The following is a 25,609-nucleotide window of genomic DNA, read 5'->3' as shown; positions in this document are numbered from 1 at the left end:
CGTGACTGTTTGCAAGATGGTCCTCACATGTATGCAAAGACCAACGTGTGTGTTTCCAGCTGTTTGTTGGCAGTATGTTTTTCAGTGGGATTAGAGATTACACTGTGGACACACACACACTCCAATCATGATGATGTCATCACTTCATCTGCGGCTCCGCCTAATTTTTGCCTCTGCTTGTATTACCCACAATGCACTTGAAAAATGATCAAAAGCATCTGATAGAAGCTGTGTGTTTGTCTGATGAGTCAGGCGGTTCAGCAGGTTGTTTCTGATTGATTGACTGATCAGGCCTTCTTTGTCCACAGTCGTGTGTTCAGCAGGTCAGGCGAAGTGTTCAGGTGTTGATGGAGACTCCGGTATCGGAGCTGCTTCCTACAGCTGAAGGACAGCATGTGGAGGGGGCGGGGTCAGCTCAGACTGAATCCAGCTGTTAATCAGTCAGCAGACCTCAGGCCAGTTACATCACTCACATGTTAACTGTGTGTGTTCAATCAGAGCTGGTTTCTGAGGGTCGATCACACGAGCGCTTCCACCATCATTCACACTGATTTCTTCAGCTGTTACAGGATCAAACTCTGGGTTTATCAGCAGGATGTTCACAGACTCACATCCCTCACACAGGCTATGAGTCACGTGACGTGACAGACATAACGCTACACGCAATAACGAGGGTCAGAGGGCAAGTCTGCGCTATGCATTCTGGGTAATTCCCTCAGGCAGTGTACTTCTGCAGAGTTCACAAAGGCTCAATTTATCTGCTGTGCTGCACTTCGTGAGCTCACAGCCAGCAGCAGCGCCCCCCAGTGGTACCACCCAGTCAGCACAGTTTAAACCCTCAGCACTGTGCACACAGGGATCACTGCAGAGACATCATCATAAACTCCGGGTGTGAGCATCAGCAGAGAGTAACGACAGTTTCCAGGAAGTTCCACAGAGCTGCTTTTATTAAAGGTCAAAGGTCAGAGTGGCTTCATATACGTTTGATTCAACAGATAAAAAAAACTTCCTGCCAAGGACATGAAAGAACAAAATAAATACATTAAACTCTCACTGTGAACGTGTGTGTGTGTGTGTGTGTGTGTGTGTGTGTGTGTGTGTGTGTGTGTGTGTGTGTGTGTGTGTGTGTGTGAGACGCTCAGGCGGCTCGTGGGCTGTAGTACGGCAGTGCTCTGATGAAGGCGTCCAGTCGGCTGCTGAACAGCTCGCTCTCCAAGGTCTGCGTGGATGTACAAACCGGGTTCTTCACGATTAGCTCCACGTACAGCTGACAAACACACACACACACACACACACACACACACACACACAGTGTAAGTCTCTTTCACAATAAAGCCTGCAACACTTCCACAGACAGAAAACAGCAGCTCACAGATGATTATTATTAATATTATAGCCCGTCCCTTTGGATTCAGAACAAAACCAAACTGACAAGATTAAAAAAAACACACGTCAACATTTGAAGAGTAAAGTTTGTAACACACAAAGATCTGAACTAAAGAATTAAACGTTAATATGTGACGAATGAAATCTGTCAGCTCAACCCTTCAGGTGAATGAATTCTGGGTAAAAAAAACATTTTAGTTCAGCCTCGGTGTGATAATCTCTGGTCTCTCATGGACCGAATCCTGATGGCCGTTATAGAACGAGCAGATTTCTGTTTATATTATAACCATGATTCAACGTGTTGTTCTCTCTCATTTTCCAACTTCAACTCTTAAAAGATTCTTTGAGAAAGCAGATTAAATGTCACATAATTCAACGAAAAGCTGCAGTTCAGCCTGCTGGTTCTATAGATGAACCCACTCATAGGTAGGTGTGTGTGTGTGTGTCTCACATTGCTGTAGATGTGCTGCAGTGTGTCCCTGGCGTTGGTCACTGACAGGTCGGTGTTCAAGACGAACTTCAGGCCGCTCGGTGTCTCGTAGTAATGAAGACGATACTTACTGGTCTGAAAGGACAGGAACCCCTCCTTCCTGAGCACAGATAAGGACCACAGACAGGAGGACAGGTGGACAGACAGACTATCAGGAGGACATATTGACAGGTGATGTGAAGGATACATGTCCAGAGGAGACATCTTGCTGACGAAGGAGCGGATGGAGAAGAGCATCCCGTACATCAGCTTGAACTCCTGCAGACACACATAAACACACCTTTCCTTCACACACACTCTCCGTGTCTGATTTATTGATTGCTGATTGGTTTTGAGGCTCACCTCCTCCTTGGAGATGCCCGCCTGCTTCTTGCGGTTCCACTCGTTGTAATACAAACAGTTTCCATTGCGGTCAAATATGTACAAGTTATGAACCGTCATCTGCAACACAGCCGATCACAAATCAATTAAGACATCCACCGATGATCACTCAGTGGCTCGGGGTATGCCGAATCAAAGACGAACTCCTCCACAACATAAAAAGTGTTAACATTACTTTCTGTCCCGTGGGTAATCTTTTTACTGCAAAGTTTTAAATACCAGGGATAAAATTGCACATTTTTTATTGTAGTCTGGTCCTCCGCGATGCTGAGACGTAACACAACAGCCACTAAATTATCGGTTAACCTCATTTAAACACACCAGCTTTCTCTAATATGTTTAATTACTCCATTTAACGGAGAAAAACACGTTAAATGTTTTAAAATAGTCGTTATAATCAGGTTTAGTCGACGTTTTTCTAATCCAGCTCAGTGTTTACCTTATCTTCCTGTTTCTCGCAGGACCCCAACTGCAGAGCTGTTCACTTAAGTGCCCGAATAAAACTGTTTCGAGGAAATTTATACAGCTAAGTTAGACTCTCTGAATTGAAAGAAGGTTGAGTTATTAAATCTAACTTGTAATTTAATCATATGCGAGTTGGTTTGTAACATGGATATTCCGCTAATAGCGTAAATAAAATATTGTTAGGCTTTATGCGCGGACAGCCTCTACTGAGTCCAGTTATTCATAGAGAGAAGATGGCGGCAGCACCGGTAATGATGCCGTACTTCGGCCAGCAAATTTCGTCCAAAAGTGACCTGGTCCCGGACTGGACCCGCCAGGAAGTCAGCACCGGGGTAAGTACGTGTAGCTGTGGTGTTGGGCCGGACCGAACCAGGCCCGGTTCGGTCCCGGTGGAGCGTCTTTAAACGGCAGGTAGCGGCTGAATGAGACAGCAGTTCTGCAGCAGCTAACAGCGGCTAACGGTAGCTGTGTTTGTGAGGAGATTCGGAGCACAGCGGGACCTGACCGGGCTAAACTGGGGGGTAGAGTCCGCGGAGACACACGTGTATCGGGTGGTTGATGAAAGATATTTAAATAACTACAGGGACGCGTGGAGAGCTGGCTAACGCTATGGTTGCATTATGGGACAGACTTTAACATTTCTTTGTTTTTCTCACTTGAGCGTTTTCAATGTGGCTTAAATGGCTTGTGCGATAATGAGCTCACCCGACAAAGGAGTCATTTAACAGTCTGAGGAGGAGGAACACGGAGGGTGATGAAGCTGAGAGTTTAAACAGGAGAGATGCTGTCCGATAATGAGTGCAGGGTGTTTATCAGCCCGTTTACCTGTTTGTTTGTTGTCGTGTGTCAGACCACCATCATGGCCGTGGAGTATGACGGAGGAGTGGTGATCGGGGCCGACTCTCGCACCACTACAGGGTGAGAAAACAAACACTGAACACGTGATGATGAGTGCAGGAAACATTCCTTTAACCTCACCTGTCTGTGTGTGTTTGTTTCAGAGCGTACATCGCCAACAGAGTCACAGACAAACTGACTCGCATCCACGACAAGATCTACTGCTGCAGGTCAGTCCTGCTCACTGGGCTCCATCACAGGAACTCTAATCAGAGCACAGAAAACCTTTCAGAATAAAACATCTATGTTTTTAATCTCAGGAAGCTCAGTCTTTCAAAATAAACTAGGTTAGAATCAGCAGTCCTCACAGAAACCCACAGTCTGCATTCAGGACTTTTTTAGGGACTCTGTAGCCTTGCAGGAACACAAAGTAACCGCTTTAGCAACCCTGAAAACCACAGAGACATGAAGGGATCTAAAGCCTGGGACCAAGTTTAGGATCTCTGGGCTTCTTATTAAATTTCTGTGCCACTATCATCTTAAATAATATTAACAAGAACTTTTCTGAAGAAATTTAAAGGGGCCTGCCAGTTGGTGCGTATCAGTCGAGCCCGAATTGCAGTTTCTGTTGACCAGTCAGGTCCAGCAGGCCTCAGGTTGGAGCATCAAACGGCTTACAAAAACAGATAGTTTGTCTGTCTTTGCTCAATGTGATGGAAATTTCCAAAATATTGTAGGTTTCCCTGCAGGCCCTTAGTGAAGGTCTTTCTATCTGTTGCATTGTCTTGTGTGGGTGAAAAGGTAAGTGTTTATTTTTTTATATATATATATATATATATACATATATATATATATATATTATATATATTACGTTACTCCATCTAGTGTGGTACCAGCAGGGTAAAGGCTAATTATTGCTAATGGTAGCATGTGGGTTATCACTAGCATGTTAACAGGTTAACTAACATTAAGCTAATAGTAAGTGAACTGTAGCTTTTACATCAAAGTTAGCTGAAATGCTAATATTAACTGACATTAGCACGTGGGCCAGCAAGTTGTATAAAATGAACAGGAGTGCACGTTCAGCAGAACCTAAATGGCCTTTAATTGGGCTCCGACTGATACGCACCAACTTTCTGTAGAAATGTTCTTTCTAAAATGTTTTTAAAATGATAGCGGCACAAACATTTGACACCACTTTGTCGGATTTGAAGAAGGGGGGTCTGTTGAACCTTTGAGATGCCTGATGTTTCTGTAGCACCTTGAGAACTTGTCTGAGAAACTCTTGCCCTCCTGATGAGCGGCTCCTCAGCAGACGTCATGTTTGTGTTCTGGCTGCAGGTCTGGATCAGCTGCTGATACTCAGGCCATCGCTGAGGTCGTCGCCTACCAGCTGGGCTTCCACAGGTAACACACACAGCTTTGCACAGCCTTCCTGTCAGCTCAGGTGAGGCCAATACTCACCTGTGTCTTTGGCCCCGCCCACAGCATCGAGCTGGACGAGCCCCCATTGGTGGAGACGGCAGCCAATCTGTTCAGAGCGAGCTGCTACCGTTACAGGGAGGAGCTGACAGCTGGGATCCTGGTGGCAGGCTGGGACAAGAGGAAGGGCGGACAGGTGAGACCGCACACCGCCTGGACACATGTGCTGGTGTAGTCCTTTGTGTGGCCAGCAGATGGTGCTGTTTCCACCCTGCAGACTGTAAAGCATCGTCTGTGTGTTACCTGTCTCAGGTGTACAGCGTCCCCATTGGTGGGATGTTGGTGAGGCAGCCGGTGTCGGTGGGCGGCAGCGGCAGCACCTACATCTACGGCTTCATGGACGCCAACTACAAACCCGGGATGAACAAAGAGCAGTGCATGGAGATCACCGCCGCAGGTAACGCACCGCCGCTGCTGCAAGGCATGCTGGGAGCTGCACTCCACAACCGTCTCGCTGACTCACTGTCTCTCCTCAGCTCTGTCTCTGGCCATGGAGCGGGACGGCTCCAGCGGGGGCGTGGTCAGGCTGGCCAGCATCTCGGAGGAGGGGGTGGAGCGACGCGTCATCCTGGGAAACCAGCTGCCCAAGTTCTCCACACACTGAGCGTGCTCCGTTCCAATCACGTGTCTGTTATGTTAATAAAGTTTTCATTTTGTCTCTTCACTGTCGTTGTCTCTTTGATGCTAAAATAACCACAGATCAATCACACCAATACCATGGGTCACTTTGTGGGTGCAGTTCCCCGAGTGTCCAGCAGAGGGAGACACAGACTCAGCAGTGAGCTGAGTGCTTACAGTCAGGGCGATTCTGGGTTTAAGTTTGAGGTCAAAGGTCAGATCCTCAGGGGGTGTGGCACAGCCTGAGTCTCCTCTCTGAGCGCTGCTTTGAAGGTTTTATCTAATGTGTCCGCGCAGACCGGCGTCTGTCCGTCTGTCTACAGAAATAAAGGAGTTTAAAAAAGTCGCCTTTCATGGAGGCGCTTAGAAACGCTTCAAGCTGTGCAACAGGAAGTGCAGCTACCCACTGTCTTAAAGTGCTCGACAGCTGAGTTGGCCTTTTGTGACTTAAACGTTTTCCGTGATGAAGCGACAGGCCACTGTCAGTGTTGTTACTTTGAAGTGTCGTCTGTGGCTGATCTGCTGCGAGAGGAGACCAAAGGCTGGAGGGACGTTTCCACTGCCAGGTCACATGGGACGACCGACACTCACTGTTACTGAGTGAGAGAGGGGAGGCGTGAAGTCCACTTTTTCACCTGGACTCTTTATTAAGGAATAAGAAAGTGGATGTTCTCCGTCTCAGCGACCCTCCTTCACCCATGAATCTGAGCTCTTCCTGTGTTTCCCCTGCTTGCAGCTCCACCTTCATCCTCCACCCCCCCATCCCTCCTCTGCACACGCTCAGACCATCTCAGGCTCTGACGGACTCGTGCTGCTCACGCCGGTGTTGAGGTCGTTACAGTTTCTGCTTAGCAAAAGTTTTATTAGATCTTTTCTTTTTACTTTATTTGTTTTTATTTCCAGGTGGGTTTTAATCTTATATTTTAAACGTTTCCTATTTTTTATGATTTTTTTAAATCATTTTCTTTTTTTTGTTTTTCTTCTTTTAATTAAAAAAATCCCTTTTCTCAGTTAGTATTTATTTATTCTTTATTTTTACTTTATTTCTGCGTTTTGTGTTTCCCATTTTGTTTTTTTATAAGTACATATTTTATATTACCTCTATTTAAATTTTGTTTTTTTTAAATTTGTGTACAGTTTAATTGTTTCATTTCTTTTTTTAAATAAAAAACTTTTTATGATTTTTATATTTTTTAACCTTTTTAATATTTTTTCCACTAATTAAAAATAAAATATAAATAATATTTGGTCTTTTTCATGATAGTTTTTCTGTCTTTTTCGTTGTTATTTACTAATCCCTTATTTTTATTTATCTTATTTGTTTCAATCATTTTTAGCTATTTTAAAAATTTCTCTGTTTCATTTTTTTCTGCAGTTCTGATTTTATTTCTTTTCACTTCTGATAATATTAAGTTTTAGGTTTTAAACTTTTAAATTCTTGATTTTTCTGATTTATCTGACTTTTTTTTATTTTAGGAATTCTTTTTAATTTCGACTCTCTTGCTATATTTTTTTGTCATTTTAAATTCATTTTATTTTGTTTTTCACCTTTTCAATTTAATTTAATTGAAGATCATTTTTATTTCTGCATTTTGAATCGTCGTGTCTTCCTCCGCTGTTGTGACATCACTGGGGGGCGGGACTCTCACCTGTCTGTCAGACGTGTCCGCTTGTCAGTCAGGTGACAGTTTCCCACAGGCCTCCTCTCCTCTCCATCCTTCCTCCTCCTCCTCCTCTTCCTCTCCTTGCTTTGTTCTCCAGGCCGTTCACACCTCTGCCGACAAAGAGCAGAAACAAAGAGCAGCAGCAGCAGGAGGAGGACACCTGACTCTGTCTTTTGTCCTCAGACTGGGAGAAAGAGGAGCTCTCGGCCTCCTTTCATCTCTCTCTCTCTCTGTCGGGACTGAATGTCTCTCGCCCGCTCTCACCTGTCTTCATGGAGCTGCAGGTGAGAAAGTTCAGCCTGACTGTAACCCCGCCCCCTTTAACGTGACAGTTAAAACGGAAACCTGGATCCTCACCAGTCTGACCAGTTTAACTCCAAACATCCAGAAAACACTTCACCTCCTCCTCACAACAAACTGCTGGAAACTCTTCAACAGTCGTGCTGATGTTCGTTTTCATGAACAATCCGAGGCCGTGCCGCTGAGGATTATGGGATAGATTTATCTCCTGTCCTTCCCTAAAGGAGGCTCCAGTGTCTCCTCAGCTGAAGAATGCAATAAAGGAGGCAGTGCAGCTCCTTCCCTCCATGTTTGGGGAGTCACTGCAGGTGTGACTGTTTCTGCAGGAGGTCAGAAACTACCTGAGAGTGAAAGCATGGCTGCTGAGGAGTGTCCTCCTCCTCAGGTGTGGATTCAGTTTGTCAGACAGGACGAGAGACATTTACATAACAAACACCCACAGAGAGAGAGAGGAACCCTGCTTCAGTTTCTGCTGTTTTATCTTTAATGTGGAGAAAACGAACCAGAAACAACATCAACACAGTCTCTCTCTCTCTCTCTCACACACTCACATTCACACACACACACACACACACACACACACACACACACACACACACACACACACACACACACACACACACAGGACTTCTTGTCAAGCTGAAATGTGACTTTTTCCCACTGTCAAGAGTACTGACCACTGATTAGAACCATCAGGAATAAATAAGACAAAGTGTAATAAATGTATAATAAATGTGTAATAAAGTAATAAAGCGGAGCACAGTGATGCAGATATGTGTCAGTATCATGTGTGTTCATCAGCTTTTTTTATAACTGATGATTCAGCCCTGATTACAAAGACAACAGACAGATTAAAACACAGAAAATATGATTTGTTTAGACTTTCATTAAAGCTGGTTTGATCATTTTGTTCATATTTTATTTAATTTCTTTAATTTTTCAGGAGCTGAACTAGAGAAATTTTCTTAGGGTGGCAAAATGAAAGCTTTTAAAAAACACACATGTGCAGGTACATGTGTTTAAAATGATTCAAGTGCAGTAGGTTTACACGTTTGATATAAATACAGTCTATTTTCTCAGCTCACATGAATGAACATCTCAGTTAAATTAAACATGTGAGTTTTCATTGTATTTACTGTGTCGCCTGTATAATAAATAAACATGTAGCCATGGGGCGGTTCATTACAAACACAAGTCTCACTTAAGTTTCACCTTTTTTTGTTTGAAAACAAAAGATGTCATGAACAAAATTTGAAGCCAAATTTGTCAGGATTTGTTGGATGAACCCTCTGAGGTCCAGAATATAATTGGCCATTTTGACTCGCTTTGATTTCCATTTGTATCTTATCCTTTCTCCGCTGCCTTGCTTGGGATCATTCTTTCCGGCTCAAACTCACGTGTCTGAATTTTCAGTTGTTTTTTTTTATTGACATTCTGTAGTAACACAACTGATGTGAAATCACACAAAAACATAAAATCCTACTATCAGTTATATGTTTTGTAAAAACCACATGTTTAGTAAATTATTTTCTGCACACATTTTGGTAAAAAATAAGCTTATAAACAGCTATTTATCTAAACATGCAGCCAATGCATCTTCCGTTTGTTGTACAACCATTTAAAATACTACTAAAACTAAACCAAAACAATCAGGTGTCACGATAAGATGCCCACAAATTATGTGTGCCGGTAAAAACAGGACACAGGAGAACACCACGGGGATAAACCTTGACAACAGTCTGGATTTCGACCTGGAGACAGTTTACACTGCTTTGTGACATTCATTATTACTCTCATTGTCACACGAAACAATACAGTGACTACACAACAAACTACAAAAAACAACACACTAACTACACACTTCGCGCTAAGCGCCACAGATCGGGCACATTGCCGCGCGTATAGATCCGTCCCTGCTTTTTTAAGGAATTTGAAGGTTTTGGTCGAGTTGGTCTCCAGGCTTCAAAAACAGACATGCGCAGACACGTTCTCTCCACATTCCTTCACAGACTGTCTTCGCTGAGCCCCGCCCCCTTTGGAATGGCAGGCTCCTTCAGCCACTCACACTGCGGCTGCGGGTGTGTGGGCGTGGTCTCATCCAGAGGTGGAGGCAGAAAGTTGGAGCAGCTTTTGTTCTCAACTTTTTGTGCGCGTGTGAGCTGGAGCCGCAGACTGGAAGCACTGGGAGCGCTGGTGTGAGCTCCGAGAGTGTGTGTCCGCGGTGTCCGTGTGACTGTAACTGCGGCTTGGCGTGTGTGAGTGTGTCTGTGGTTCGGGACCCCCACCTCCAGCTGTCCCACCGACCCCTGTGCGCTCTCCAAGCCGCCTCTCGCTGCTCCTCAGACGGCCTCGCAGGCAGCCGCGCCCCGCTGCTCTACGCTGGAGGAGAGAGGAGGAGGGGATGGAGGAATGAGGGGGAGCCGGGTGGGAGCAGAGAGCAGGCTGAGAGCTCGGAGCGGCTGAAGGAGCCGGGTGCCGTGACTCCCTCCGGCCTCCATCTTGGACACTTTGAGGACTTTTTTCTTTTTCTCGAACTTTTCGGCTCCAATGAGGCGCGCGCGGCCGGCGGAGACCGAGCCCAGCTGACGTCAGTGATCGGTGATCGATAGGTGTAATGGGGACGGAGTAATGGGGGCTCAGCGGGGCCCCGTGGCCCACGGCCGGGCCTCCTCCTGCCGCGGGCTGCTGCTCCTCCCGCTGCTGGCGGTGCTGCTGGGCTCCTGCAGGGCGGAGGAAGGTGAGTACTGATCAATACACTCGTTATCGACCACAGCTGCTGATCGATCAGACTGCATCGGCCCAGAAACGATGACGTAATGTTAGAGACCCAGACACATCGATCCTCAGAGAGAGGTTCAGTCACACACCTCGGAGGGGAAACCGGACCCCTTTCTTCTTCTTCTGTGGTTAATACGTTTTTACATTCAGCTCAGAGAAGTTTGACAAATATTCACACAAAAGTACACAAATGTACGACTGACGTGCTTTTACTGCAGCAGAGTCTGAGCGGCAGTGAAATCCGTCTTTACTGCAGTAAACTCGGGTTTCTTCGCTCCGTCTGTCCCATCAGCAGGTCTGTGTTCAGGGTTTGACCCCGTGGTTTATGATAAATAGGATTCCTGTGACACTGCACAGTGAGGAGAGCTTGTGCCTGTAAGCAGGTGCAGGTAGTGAGCTGTGCACACCTTTACCTGCATGTTCATGAGTAGCTGACTAACTGCTTGGGTCCGTTGCTCATACCGAGGCTGCGGGTCAGCCTCCCCGCCTCTGTGAGCCTCTGCAGGGCGACGGCGTGGAGCCGTGTGGCTCTGAGGGTCTGATGAGGGCTGTTGTTGTGTTGTTGTGGCTCTGCGGTTTACTTCTTCACTCATTCTAAGGAGCCTCCACAGTAATGACATGTTAGCTGTGGCTGTGAGCGGGACACACGGCAGGTCAAAGGTCAAGGTCGAGGAAAACAGAACAGCAGACAGTTTGAGGCTTTAGGTGGAAACAGCTGAACGTGTTTGTGTTCTCACTGTTTTAGTTTTAACACAACACAAACGTAAAACATGAGAAAAATCTCAACTGTGACTTAAAGTTGCTGTTTAGAAGATAAAGTGTGTAGAAATGTTTATGCTGATCAGATTAGAAATCAGATTCACTCAAAAATCCAACCTTTTATATTTTGTGCGTTACAGTAAAACTTAAACTGAAAACTTTTGTGCTTTTATAAAAGTGTCAAACATTTTGTTAACGTGTTTTATTTACATCTTGATAAAATCTAAAAGAGCCAATCAGACATCAGGACAGCAAACACGGGGGGAAATAAATAAACACGTGAGAATAAAACGATAAGAAACGAGGAAGCATCCTGTTCACTGAGAAATAAACAGAAAAAATCAGTAGTCTCTGAGAGCGCACACTCACAGTTTACCGTGAGCCTGTCATCGGCTGTGACCGAGCAGGACGCTGTCTGAGCGCGCTCAGTCGGCTCCAGCGTTTCTCTGGTTTTTGTTGTTGAGCTCTAACGTGAGAGGAGCCCAGGCTGAGCTGAGCTCCCACCTGGGCTGATGTGGCCACAGATCAGCCCAGCCCAGCTCAGACAGAGCTCTGGAGCTTTTTACTGCAGCTGATTCGAGGATTTATTGGTTATTGATCAGGAATCCTCTTACACGTTCAGTGCTGTGTCTGAGCAGCAGTAAAAACAATCATCCTTCTGTCATCACGCGACTCCACCGTGTTTAAATTCAGTTTTTAGCTTCAGGGCCATCTGGAGATAACAAATCAGCGTTAGCACTTTCAGGCTGTGTTAGCTCAGAGAGCAGAAGCTCGCCGGTTTATTAGGACCAGCCAGGCTAAATGTGACACGGTTTAGTTTTCCTGATAAAGCGGTCATGTGATCAGAGAAGCTGCTGTTTCCAGAGCGCCTGTTGACGCCCCAAAAAACCTAAACCAGCTTTAAAACTGTTAAACATGCGTGCTGATACCCGCTGAGGGGAGCCAGTTTAAAACCAGCAGGCAGGAAACCAACAGTGCTGCAGCTGCTTCAGATCAGCATGTGACTGGTTACCAATACCTTATCTATCATGCCGTTTGTCAACACAAAGGAGCAGCTGACTGTCACGTGACCCCCCTCCCCAACAGGAAGAGGACAGGAAGTAGAGACGCAGGGGCCGAGGGTCTGAGAGCTGAAACAACAAACTGTTTGATAGCTGATAAATGGTTTAACTGCAGGGTTATTGATCTACAGATACCTGCTCGGTAACATTTCACTCATTAAAACCGGAGCCGAGACTTCTGGCAGCCATGTCATTGGTCAGGTAGTGCCATTAAAAATGCTCAAAAAGGCTCCAACAGCAAAAACTTAGCTACAACCCTAATAATGCAAACTTTAAGCCTTGTTACAGTTTAAACAGCTGAGTTATTAAGGCATTCATCCTCCTTCACAGTTGTGCTGTTAGAAACGAGCATAATTACATGTGAATAAAAAGTAGAGGACCGATAATGAAGCCCTGTGGAACTCCACCACCTGTAAAACAACACCTGTCTCCACAGAAACTCTGAACTAGGCCTAAAATGCTTTGAGTGACGGCTTCTGAGGTTCTTATACACACGTCCTCATGTTTCTCTAACACCTCCTGCCTCTGTCATTAATCTGCATCTCTGCCTCAATAAACCACTACACTTCTGTTTCACAGTGTTTTTGTCTCAGACTGATTGTATTCATTTGTGCTGTAAACATGGACGTTTTAGTCCGAGGATGGAGTCGGCGCTTTAGTCTCGAGTGGACATTGGAGGAACTCACGACCGTATTAAACCTCAGCAGCCTCGTGAGCGTGTGTGCAGTCGACTGAAGTTTACACAAACAGACACTCAGGAAGACTTGAGGATAAATAAATAACAGATTCACACACACTCACTCTTTAACGGCAGGTTAATCAGCAGCTGAGTGTGTTTGTGTGTGTGCTGGAAGCAGGATCATTGTTTCCTGCCAAACCAGAAAATTACCAGTTAGAAAACAATAGTGTGTGTGTGTGTGTGTGTGTGTTCAGACTCTGAAGGCTGTTTGAAGCCTCTCTGGGACTTTACTGTTTAACCCTTTGAAGGATCATCCAGCTTTGCTTCACCCGGTTAAGCTTCGCTCTCTGTGCCAGCTTCTCGCGCTCCACCTCTCAGCATAGAGGGTCACATGAAATCAGGAGTTTCTCACATAAAAGCAGTGAAATTAGCTAAAGTGGTTAAATTAGACATCTTTCCTCTGGACTCTGGTGCCGCAGAAGCTTTTTTTTTACTGTGGGTGTGTCCACATATTGTGCTCCATCTGCTCCCTGTCTTTTCTCTCCTCTTGTCTTTGTTCTGTTGTTCTTATTTTAACCCCGCGCACACACCAAACCTCCCCCTCTCCACCTCTTTCTCCTGCCTCCACCTCTCCCTCTCGGCGCCTTTCTTCCGTCCATAAATCCCTTTAAAGGCGCTGGATTTAATTTCTGACTGAGGATTTACATGTTAAGTGCCGGTTTGTTAATCTGTTGATTGGCCCTTTGGAGGTTTAGCCCTCACACTCACAATAAAGACGGGCATATGAGACCTGTGAGAGTGTCGCCAGGATTTTCAAAATAAAATGCCAGCCACATGTTAGGTTTGACCTTTCTAACAATATCAGCTGTAACATTTAAATGAGTGCACAAATGGTATGTCCAGAAAGAGAAGCACGTGACGTTTTTAAAGAAAGTAATAATAATAATGCATTTAAAAGCACAAAAATAGGAATTTTGTTCTCTCAAAGTTAAAAGTGTTTGCATTTTTCAGTGTTAAAAATAACCTGACCAGGTAGAGGAGGGTTTAGGATAGGGCTGCTCAATTAATCGAATTTTAATCACGATTACGATCTGGGCTTTCAACGATCATTAAAAATGACTGAGCCGATTATTAGCCCCTCCCTCGTGCTTTACTCTTGTGCTGCTCCGTGTGGCAAATCCAGCGCACCTCTCTGCATTTCGAACACACGTCACAACAATTAAGAGCGGCGGTCCCCAACCCCCGGGCCTTGGACCGGTACCGGTCCGTGAGTCGTTTGGTACCGGGCCGCGAGAGTTGAGGCTCAGGTGTGAAATGTCTGGTTTTCAGGGGTTTTATCGGTTTTCAGCGTTATTTTGTTATCGTTTTGATTGTTAACTCGGTTTTCCTCGGTCTTTTCACGTGTGTTATGAATAAATCATCTTTTTTCGGTACCGGTTTTATTTTGTTGCATTTATCCGCGACACCTTAAAGGCCGGTCCGTGAAAATATTGTCGGGCATAAACCGGTCCGTGGCGCAAAAAAGGTTGGAGACCGCTGATTAAGAGGACCCGAGGGAAGCTCGGAAAGCTAAGCAGAAGTTATTTGGAGAGGAGAGTGACTGCTGTTGGTTGAAAAGAGAGGTAAAAAAAACTTCAGTGGTGTTGCACACTATTTTATATTATTTTTTAAAGTCATTATTCAATACATTGTTATTGTTAACCCTTTAAAGCCGGTCAGAGCAGCACGCTCCGTTTTGTGTAACTATTTTTAAATCCCTGTAGAACCTGAACCGTGTAAGCTAGCGCAATAATTTGTTTTGCATATGAAACCGGAGGAGTTGTACTTACATCTGATGCCATCAGCTTGTCCTCGGTCACGGTTTCCTTCCACATAAAGCTTTGCAAAAATTGCATAAAAAGCGCTTGCAGGAACAAAAACATAATATTCCAGAAACACGCTTTGCCGATCCGATCAGCTGTTCATAACACTTCCTACAGTGAAACAGACGTCAGTGCGAACTATCACATATCCGCCATTTCCTGCCCGAAACCGGAAGTGATGTCATTTTCGCGGAAAATGTAGTTTTTTACTTGTAGGCCTTAAAAGCCTATACTGGTCATGTTTGACTTTTCTGAATAGTTTCTGAGATGCTTAGAACTCAAATTGCACTGCTGGAAATAGTTTATTTTGATGCACGTGCTGTTTTCTTTGCAAATTTGCATCATAGGATTGTTTTTTCGTTTTTTCCTGCAGTGTATATAAAAATTGCTGTATCTCCAAAATAAAACTATGAAGACACTCAAAATAAATTTCCTGTTGTTGTAAACTATTTTTTGCAACTTTTTTGTATTTAAAGTTTTGAGGGATAAACCTCTTAAATTTCTCCAAGTAGAAATATATGTAAAAAAACAAAAACGATTTTCAATTTTTTTTGTAGTTTATTGCACTTTTTTGCAATTAATGTAGTTACTATGGACTTAATGCATACATATTATTAAAATATGGGCTATAACAGTTGCATAGCAAATTGAAATGCTCCCAAAAATGGCACTACAACATGTAAAAAAATAATATAAGCTCTGGCGGACTTGGTTCTATGGTAGGTCTTAAAGGGTTAAATAAATATCGTCAAATAATCGAGATTTCAATTTCAGTGAAAATAATCGTGATTATCATTTTTGCCATAATCGAGCAGCCCTAGTTTAGGATTGTAAACACACTAACAGTGAACACCCATCTGAGTCCCAACATTCATAAGAATCAGACACCAATAAAGCGTTCACATTAGTATTTGCTGTTACCATAACCGATATAATGTATACATAATATTGTAAAATTATTACATTTGAATTAATATTATTATTAAAGCATAATTTGAAAAGCTGAAGGAAAATATTTCATGTTGTGATGCAGAAGAACCTATCTCTGAGGAGCCTGGAGTAAACCAAAGCATCTGCACATTTATTCACAGATGGTAAATAAACAGGCAGAACAACAGCTGAGAGCAAAGCTAAAAATATGTTTTAAAAGAGATATGATCTCAGTGTCTTCAGTTTGCCCACAAAATAAAATTTTTAGAGAATATATAAGATCATTTGCTTAAAATGTTACTGATACAAATATGAAGTTCCCCTTTAACCTTTGTGACATGCGCCCCAACACCCATTAGTGGACATTAAAAAACATTTTTAAAAAGTGTAGAAAAAAACCCTTAGTTTTTCTCTATATGGAATACTTCGTGGAAAACCGTCAGGATTTAAGAAATCTTCATCAGATGAAGTTTTGTTTGTAACCTCACCCTGTCCGGCGTGCTGTGACAGGCAGATATTTAACGCTTTCAGCTCTGTTATTTAGCAAGACTATAATTTTACATGATTTGTGGATGGTTTATATTACAGTGAAAGAGGTTAAACCAGAATGGCTGAGGACCAACAACAGAGCCCTGGGGAACTCCGCTGGTTAAAAGAACACATTCATTAAAAAGTAGTAATAATAGTAAAACAGTGGTGTTACCTGTTCTCAAAGCTGTGTCTCTGTTTCATAGTCAAAACAAGCTTTTCATAACTGTAGAAGCAGATTAAAATCTTTCATGTTGGAGCAGAGGGAAGATTTGCTTAGAGGACAATTTTAGGATTCTGGGAAAGCGTCCAGAGCAGCAGGAAGTCAAACTACCTTAACTGAGAGTGACGCACGCTGATGCTATGATCTCAAGCTTTTTCTGACATACCTGTTTCTGAAGCTAAAAAAGTTCCTTCACCTCACATTTAGTCACCGAATGATTAGGTTCAGTGAAAAATGTCCATAACCAAGGGTAATTCTCTCAAACGCCATCAAAGCCTTTGATTTCATGTTACACCCCTACACCAACCCCCACAATGGCTTTATGTCCTCCCAGAGGGCTCCACCCCCCAGGGTGGAAAGCCTAAAGCTATAATGTAATGTCAAAACAGTCGATAGCTGAACAGCTCTGTAATCATCCCATCGAACCTTCCTGTTTCCATTTTTCAGCTCACCGCCTCCATCATTAAAACTGATTCAGAACACTAAAGTTTGAATCATTACATTTTCTAACTTCAAACCTCATCCAGAAAAGAGGATTTTAATGACGTTTCTAAATTTTCCTGTTCTTTCATCTTTTTGGAGCCTATACGATGAACAGTGGAAAGTTTTGGGAACCTTCACCCGACTGCTTTCACTAAGTTTAACGAGCGTCAAAGTTACGTAACCACGGTTCTATGAGTGTAGGCGCAGCTGACCAAGAGCTGGCGGCTGCTTTTGTGTTTGTTGCTTTTATGGTGAATTCTCACAGTGTTTGCTGTTCTCCATCTTCCTTCATCGGGTTAAGAAATTGTGTTTGTTCTGAGTTAAGTGGGTAACGGAGCCCACCCAGTAGTGTTTCAGCGATGTTTGGAAGTGCCTACATTCAGATATGTCAGATGAGGTTTTTAATTGCACAAAAGCTTTCCATCCATTTCAATCGAGTCATTTTCGATAAACAATATAATAAACTTAATGTGAAGGCTCTAGGATGGTTATTTTTTTAATTATAATAACTAGCCTGATAAACCCAAATTGTTTAAATGCATAACATCCAATCACTGATTGATTTACTTGTTTAAGTTATGTTTTGTCTGGCAAACATGTCACATTAAATAAATAACTTTGTTGCGGGTAAAACTGTATTATTGTAATGCAGAGAAAACACATGTGCAGTCTTTTTAAAGTCTTAAATATTTAATGTGAATTACCTTTTGAATGCACCTTACTCCTCTTTTCATTGTGAGTGCCTAATCTAGAGCCAGTTTCATGCATTTCAAATTAACCAAACAAAAACTAAACCACTTTCTACGACTGAAAATATCTCCCACATTTTGCCAAAAAAGACATTCACCAGTGATTGGTAGAAGGAGCCCACAGATGCTGCGGCCTCCATGAATTTCGTTTTTCCTCGTGTAAATTACCCCCGGTTTCCCTTTGTAAAGTTCAGCCTTCAAACCTGTTGAAATGTGGGCTGGTTGTCAAAAGGCACAGAGGCAGAACTGGCTCTGCACTGGCATCACGTCGATGGAAAAGAGATAATGGAGTAGGCCCTATTTTTCTTTCTCCGCAAAAACATCCCTGGAAGAGGTCCTGCGGGGGCAGTTCCTGTGGTTGGAACAGTCACAAAGGTGCACTCTGACTTGAAATAACCCGTTTCCTGCAGTGGAAATCGGCCTCATTAGTGCAGTCAGGTATTGGCATACATTCAGTCATAGTTTCACTGTAGGCATTGGAGTAAATGAGGAAAAGAAAATTAATGTAAAACTCCATTTTTTGAAGGGTTGGGGGGGAAGCTGCTCGGAGCTTGCACTTTGTTTCCTTGACTCTCTACAGCAGAGGTGAGCATGACCCACAGAGACACGGCGGACACACTAATGGGAACTACAGCAGGCTGAAATAAAGCGGACTGATCCTTTAAGGACGCTTTGAACCATCTGGATGCGAACGCACTCAGCCTGAGTTCCTCCTCTACAGCTAACGAGTAACTTTCCATTCTCCAGACAGACGTCCTCAGGTGGTTTGATTTGTCCGCGGGCCAAAACTCCGATATTTTATAAACTGTCACATGTAAGAAGCAGAAATGTTCTCAGTGTGATTTCTTCCAGTTGACTGTTGGATAATCTCTGCAGCTGTGGAACATTTTTCCAACCGGATGGTTCAAAGAGTCTTTGAGGATTGAGTAAATATCACTAGCAGGGCAAGTTTTAACCGTCCTCCTATGTTTTCAGATGTTTTATGTGCTGATTGCTGAGGAGAACAAACAGAGCTGCAGCTCGTTGTGGAAGATTCCTGACATGTGAAATGAGTCAGAGGCAGTTCAAACAGCCTGAATCATCGATCGGAGTGTTGACAGAGAGAAGATAAGGTGCTCAAACAGAGAGCGATGAAGACGAGCAGGAACAAACACAACCTGAACATCTGTTCCTCCATGAAACTCTCTTAAATTATACAAACACTGTCTGTCTGCTGGCAATGAAATGTGTGTGTTTAAGACGTACAGTAAATATACACATCAGAAACAAGTAGAACCAACATAGTGTCCAGTAAAGGCTTACCTCGTCTGTGCTCATTCCAGTGAAGTGCAATGATAAGATCCAGTACAAATCTTGGTGTGGTTTCTCTAACTGACTATTCAGTTCAGCCTGTTGGCACTGGGTGCGAACCAAACCAAACACTTACTAGAGGTGGGAATCTCCATACAACTCACGATACGATATTATCACAATACTTAACGCACGATACAATATTATTGCAATTTTTTAAAAATATTTTGCGATATTCAGATTCTGTCCATAAAGGTAAACATTAAATAAAAAAGTTTTAAACATAATTAAAATAAAACATGTCTTAAATTAAAATAAGTAAACTGTCGTGTTTATTGCTGCCAAAATAAAGTTAAACACATTTGGACAGTGTCAGGACTCTTGCTCAGAAAAAGGATCAACATGCTCTGAAGTCAGAGCACAAAAACCTTTTTTGTAACAAAATATCGATTTCTGCTGTCCCTGTATCGATACATTATTAGCAAACAAAATATCACGATACTACACAGTATCGATTTTTCCCCCCACCCCTAACACTTACTGAGGATGGCGGACCTCAGGAGGTAGAGCAGGTCATCTTCTAATCAGAAGGTTGGTGGTTCAGACCCTGGCGGCTCCAGTCTTCATACCAAATATCCCCGGGCACGATGCTTACTCCACTAACTCCTCCACTAACTCCACCAGATAGTAGTGTCTAGCTGCTTCCTCCCAGGAATTTACTGACATATGTGAGTCCTTATGTTGATGTTGTGATTATTCTTCCATCATACTGAGGCTAGGATCATTATTCTCTCACTGATGAATTTGAACATTGTGGTGAAAAAGCAGACAGAAGAAATCTATGGAGCTGAACGGACCAATCACAGCGTTTGCAGCTGTGGCGACGTGTATTTCCATTTCCAGGGAGATGCACGTCAGGTTACAGCGTAGGGTTTCAAAGAGGCTTGCAGTTACAGCACAGTTTTTCCCGCTGAAGCATAAATCTTTAGTAACTCAGCTGAACCTCATACCTTTGTCAGGAACACCTGGACTTTATTGGAACACGTGGGCGAACAGCCACACTGACCGTTTTATTGGAACTGAGCTAATTTGGACCTTTTTATCTCTCAGCGGTGCCTGAAGGAGCGTTTGGAGCAGGAACTGATTAATGACATCAATTTTAATGGGAAGATAGCATTCCTCTGTGAATTAATGCCTCCTGCTGATGACATACATGTGAAATTGTCCTCTAACAAACTGAGCTGAGCCACATGATGATCCTGGCTGCAGTGTGATGACAGAGGGAGGCATCCACGGACCCACACTTTGTCCCCTCACCTTTTCCAGGCAGTGTAACCAAGCTCTGGCCCGTTTGATCTGCAGCTGTCTCTGCTAAAGTTAGAACATCCTTTACGGCCCCAAAATCAGCCATAAATCTGCAGTTTTCTCCACATCCTGCACCAAAGTTTCCACAAAAAGAGAACACGTCATTGACGTTTGCAGAATGAAAAAGCTCCATTGTTCTTGTTTGTTGTCTTTTAACAAGACTGAGCAAATGAAGTGACCCTCTGGAAGTACTTAAAGCACTGAGTGCGCGGGGTGTTTCATTAGTGCAGGCTGGTACGATGTGTGGTTTTTAGCCCTGATGTGGAGTCACATCACATGACATTCAGTACAAATCTTAATCTGCACCAGAGTCAAACGTTCGTTAGGTTTCTCTGCTCTTCCTGCACAGCCGGTCAGATGGTTGTTTTTAGATCTTTGAGATAAAAAATCGCACAAAGTTCAGCGAGCAGAAAAGCAGCAACTGAAGCAGAAGAAGGAGAGAGTAAAAGGCAGGAGAAGGAACGAGGAGTCGAGGAATGAGAGAGAAGAAAGGAGCGAGGAGGAGTGAGATAATCGGGTTTATTAGAGAGCAAGTCGCAGCACGAGACCACACACACCAACACACACGCAGCCCGACCGGCTCGTGTAAACATCCCGCCAGCGTTGTCATGGTAATTTCCGTGTCCTCGTCATGCACTCTTATCGCAGATGCACTGTTTACAGCGTGTGTGTTCCTTCCTTTGTATGTTTGTGAGGACCAGAGTGCAGCAGCGCGGGGACATTTCTGCTGGTCCGAGGATCCAGACCCCAGTCCTCGCAAACACAGGACTCTGTGTGTGTGTGTGTGTGTGTGTGTATGTGCAGTTTACAGAGTCTATATGGATGTAAACCAAACACACACATGCTGAGGCTTTAATTGGCTCAGGCTGCGATGCTGATTAGAAACGCGTGTGCATAAACTTTATTCGTCCTCTGCGGTCGAGACTTGGAGCTCATAACTTCGGCAGCTTCAGAAAAACGAGTTAATGTGGCGGCTTGTAGAAAATCAACAAAAAGAAGACGAACCTGCAGGCTCGGCGATCTCGTGTCACATCACCGCAGGTTTCTGCGGCGTTTGCTATCACCTGACTGCGCATCCAGCACTTAAGATCCGAGGCCGTATCCCTGATCACATAGCATGACATCACAGCCCCGCGGTGTCAGAGGGAGCGGCGAGGCATTCAGGTGCTGCAGTAGATCAGATACATGAACCCGTGGACATCCTGAAGGGAGGAAAGACGAGAGCATACCAGAGGGGAGTGTCACTAAAACTGCTACACAACCTGAACCCTAAAATTATGTCAGCGGCAAAACCTGCTGTTCCTCTAACATCCCTGCACACCACCAGGCTAAAAATGTCCAACTGCAGTAAAAGTACTTGGACTTTGGCAAAGCCTGTGAACATCTGACATGCCGTCAAATAAAAACACTGCAGATGCTCTTTAGACTCACACAGAGAAACAGAGTCAGGCTTGTATATTTATAACAGACTAAACATAATAATACAACATGAGCACATGTGTATATGAAGCGTATATGAGCTGAAGCGTTTTCTGATCAGTGTTTGCTTAGGTGGTGGAGTTCCACAGGGCTCTGTCATCCATCCCTTTTGTTTTTAAAGCCACTACATGTTTATCACTTTATAAGTCAGTTTGGTTTTATATCTCATAACTCAGGCTTACATTTTGCAGCATTTGAAGTGTCGGGGCTTCCATGACTTACAGGCGGGTGTAGCTGCTAGCTTGTCTGCTAGGCTTCACCTTAGCTGGTACCTGAGCTGGACCTCTGGACTGTTTGTGTGCTCTTGGAGTCTTTTAGAGCATTTCTAATGCAGTTCTTTGACCAATGATATGGCTGCTGTGTGGTTAATGGTGAGATTGTAGGATTTTAGTTGCTTGTTACTGAGCACGAAGTCTGTGGATGCAGCTCGATAGCCAGTCAAGCTAGCTGATAGCATAGCACTTGAACCTCTCGTGCTCTAACTGCACTAACATGGCAGCCACACTACTAATGTTGAGACTCAACTCTGTGTCTTGGTTTTTTGTGGTTTCCTAGGATTTATTAGTACAATAGCAGACCCAAAAGTAGAAGCATCCGTAAGTGTTTCTACTGCTTTCCTAAGTTTAGAAGTTTATCGGAGCTCCCCGTGAAGAAATAAGAGGCCCGTGTGTGCGTGAGGAGACGCTGACCTTCTTCTCCTGAGCATATCACACTGGCAGAGGTCACATTTTCATCATGTTTTCCACTCTTGGCGTTGGAGCGTCTGCTGCAGCAGATTAATCATCACACAGTGAGCTCTCGACTCGGCGCTCGCTGCTCATCTGTGTCCGTGAGCTTCGTACAGGCGCCCTGAGACACCCGGGGAGAATTACAGACGGCTTCATTCCTCAGCTGCTGCCAAGCAGAACGATGGAAGGGCCGCTTTCCCTTTCTCCACGCTGTAATCACACACACACACACACACACACACACACACACACACACACAGTCAGGCGCTCCAACTGTTTAAATCTGCCTGTCGGTTAATTAAAACGAGAAGTGACTGAAGCTATTAGAGCAAATGAATGACGAGACTGTGTGTGTGTGTGTGTGTGTGTGTGTGTGTGTGTGTGTGTGTGTGTGTGTGTGTGTGTGTGTGTGTGAGAAACGCAGGCAGGTCAGTGTGTTTTTTCACACCACTACAGATTATTAATCTGGTTAAAGAGAGCTGATGAAGTGTAACTGACGTGGACTCACAAACACACACACACTCTCTCCAGAGCTGTATTTGTGTGTGTGTGTGTGTTTTGTCTGCCTGTTTTGTGAGGACCATGGTTAGATCTAGACCTTATAAGGACATCAGACCTACAAGTGTCCGTTTGAAGGTTCAGATCACAGACTGTAAGAACAGTTTTTCACTTTGAAGCCTGAACTTTGGATGATTTATTCATCCTTCAGTCTGCAGGTCGACGATCCTTTAGAAAAACAATATTTAAGATTGTATGGACGATTCTTTCTTCTTTCTTTGTCTTAAAGCTGTGCGATCAGAGGTTTTAATAGTTAGTGTGGACCGTCCCCCACACCTCTAAAGCTAACACTCATTTTACCTCGTACGCCACTTTAATCGTAAATGGTCCAGTGCAGCTTTAATCCTGGAAATACAAGTATAATATGTGTTTTTCCCCATGATAGAGAAATTCTGCTGTAGTAAATGACAGAAACCTAAAGTGTAAGAAATGAGTGTGTCAGCAGTTCTGTAGCTCATTACTGTCATTATAAAACTGAAAGGTCTTTTACTTAATTTACTGTGGACCCATTGCATTAAAAAAAATAAAAATATTTCTTTCTGATCTCTTTTAGGGCTGTTCGATATAACGATATATCCGATGACATTCACATTACGCTATCGTTTGTTTCGTGGTGTCGCAAATGTGCATTTTTTGTATATTTTTTTCATCGTTTTATATGAAAAAAATACAAAACAACATCTTGTTTTTATTTGTATTTATTTCTTAGGGTTCTCTCTTTCTCTCATATTTAATATAAACACACTGCGGCCGGCAAGCGACTGTTTTTATGCGTTGACGGTAAAACCATCGCGTGGCTCCTGCGTCTGCTTGTTTATTTTCCACATAAACCTTTTCACAATAAAGCTCAAGATCCTGTTGAAATTTGTCTGCTAGGCTTCATCTTAGCTGGTACCTGAACTGGACCCCTGGACTGTTTGTGGGCTCTTGGAGGCTTATAAACATTTCTAATGCAGTTATCTGACCAATGATATGGCTGCAGTGTGGTTAATGCTGAAATTATAGGATTTTATTTGCTTGTTGCTGAGCACTTTGGCCTAAGAGGCTGTTGAAATTTAAAAAAATAAACTGAATCAAGTGAAAGAGTACACAGAGTGTTTACAGATGAAAAGCAAAAACCAGCCAGAGATTCACAGAATTTACAGAAAATGTAAACGATGTGTGATATATATCGTTGCCGGGACGATAAATGTCTTATATCGGGATATGAGCTTTTGGTCGTATCGCACAGGCCTAATTTCTTTGTTGGTCTGTTACTTGATTACTTTGCTGTAGTGTTATTAGCAGAGACAGGGAGAACTTTATTAGTTACACAAAGTGTGAAACGTGAAAATACAGTTAAAGGTCTAAACTTTAATGTCGTGCAGTCCAGCAGGCCAGATTGGAGCTTTACAAGGCCCGTTTCTGGCCCCTGGGCCTTATGTTTGACAGCCCTGGTCTACACAAGATGCAACCTTTTTTTTTTTAACCGTATGCCCTTTGTAAATAAGAATATTATAGTCTGGATGAAGCCAAGTCAAAACAAAGTTATTATATTTTTTTCGGCACAGCGTTCCTACACGACTGACAAATGTCCTCCGTATTTTGAATAAAGTAACTGTGAGAACTAATCTTTTAAAAAAGCAAATCTGTAATAATAACAAAGGCCAGTTTCCATAATATTGGATTTTATAAGCCTAAACACTCCAGCCTAACAAAAGTCACCGTGTGGGATTTATGTTATTTTGAAAGCATTCATCCATCACAGCCAATAGCTGCAAGCGACACAGACACTAAACAGGAAGTGAGCCACATAAAAATGTAAAAAATGTCAGTCGGGCCTCAAATGTTTCCACGCGCCTCCGCCCGCCTCACTAAGCCGTCACGATGATTTTATTGATGTATTTGTATTATTTTGAAGGCACCTGGATGTCACAGTCAGCAGAAATGAACAAAGGTGCGTATTAAACAAGCGCTGCTAAAGAGGAAGTGAGATCACATCTCAGAAAACGCCCCCATCAGTGCTTCCAGCTGTGCTCGTGACACGCTAAATTTAAGCTTGCAGCAGAGCGGCGCGCTGATTTATGCAGAACTACAGCACCAAGACGTTTACGTTGTTTGGATGTAGGCAGTAACATCAAAGCCTGAGCTGAGGCCTGTCGTATTAAAGGTGGGGGAACACCACCCTCCCGTGTAAATGAGTCCTGCAGCAGTGAAACCAGCACGCTTAGATTTATCGCTCTCTTTCTGCGGCTCTGAGCTCTGACTGAAAACAGAAATCCTCAGAAAACAGCAGCATTAATGTTGTATTTGTATGGGACTACTTTCTGCAGAGGACTGATATGAACGTATGGTGGTTGTGGAGGTCTAAGAGGCTTAGGAAGAGGGGAAAAGTGTGAGAAACGTCTGCATTTTTCACCGTGTGTGTCAGGGTTAAGCCTCCTGAGCCTCTCTCCTCCAACGCTGATTACACACCATCACTCACGGCAGATATTACACATGTGCAGGCATGCTTCGAATGTGTGTGTTTGTCGG

The 25,609-nt window shown here is 43.7% G+C and overlaps 3 protein-coding genes across 4 annotated transcripts in view; 2 read left to right on the top strand and 1 right to left on the bottom strand.

Moving 5' to 3' along the window:
* Positions 1–1,086: 1,086 nt before the first annotated feature.
* Positions 1,087–3,611, bottom strand: trappc1 (trafficking protein particle complex subunit 1). 2 transcript variants are annotated; one of them, XM_026159078.1, is made up of 5 exons: positions 3,548–3,611; positions 2,219–2,317; positions 2,064–2,134; positions 1,838–1,976; positions 1,087–1,267 (listed from the first exon to the last, which is right to left on the bottom strand). In XM_026159078.1, the coding sequence occupies exons 2-5, from the start codon at positions 2,315–2,317 to the stop codon at positions 1,139–1,141; spliced, it is 438 nt and encodes a 145-aa protein (XP_026014863.1). In that variant the 5' UTR covers positions 3,548–3,611; the 3' UTR covers positions 1,087–1,138. The 2 variants fall into 2 exon arrangements, with proteins under 2 accessions (XP_026014863.1, XP_026014853.1); XM_026159068.1 differs by lacking the exon at positions 3,548–3,611 and adding an exon at positions 2,697–2,769.
* Positions 2,835–5,705, top strand: psmb6 (proteasome 20S subunit beta 6). The gene is made up of 7 exons (XM_026158856.1): positions 2,835–3,054; positions 3,573–3,640; positions 3,724–3,789; positions 4,901–4,966; positions 5,048–5,177; positions 5,294–5,438; positions 5,518–5,705. The coding sequence occupies exons 1-7, from the start codon at positions 2,911–2,913 to the stop codon at positions 5,643–5,645; spliced, it is 747 nt and encodes a 248-aa protein (XP_026014641.1). The 5' UTR covers positions 2,835–2,910; the 3' UTR covers positions 5,646–5,705.
* A 4,541-nt stretch (positions 5,706–10,246) lies between these two features.
* Positions 10,247–25,609, top strand: part of LOC113015903 (ephrin type-B receptor 4-like) — a 36,095-nt gene continuing 20,732 nt past the window's right edge. Inside the window, exon 1 of the mRNA XM_026158276.1 lies at positions 10,247–10,360. Within this exon, the coding sequence (XP_026014061.1) occupies positions 10,252–10,360 (109 nt within the window). The 5' untranslated portion in view covers positions 10,247–10,251. The remainder of the gene's footprint in view (positions 10,361–25,609) is intronic.

This window comes from Astatotilapia calliptera, chromosome 3, assembly GCF_900246225.1.
Source record: "Astatotilapia calliptera chromosome 3, fAstCal1.2, whole genome shotgun sequence".
Classification (NCBI taxonomy): Eukaryota; Metazoa; Chordata; class Actinopteri; order Cichliformes; family Cichlidae; genus Astatotilapia; species Astatotilapia calliptera.
This window is presented reverse-complemented; position numbering and strand designations above follow the sequence as displayed.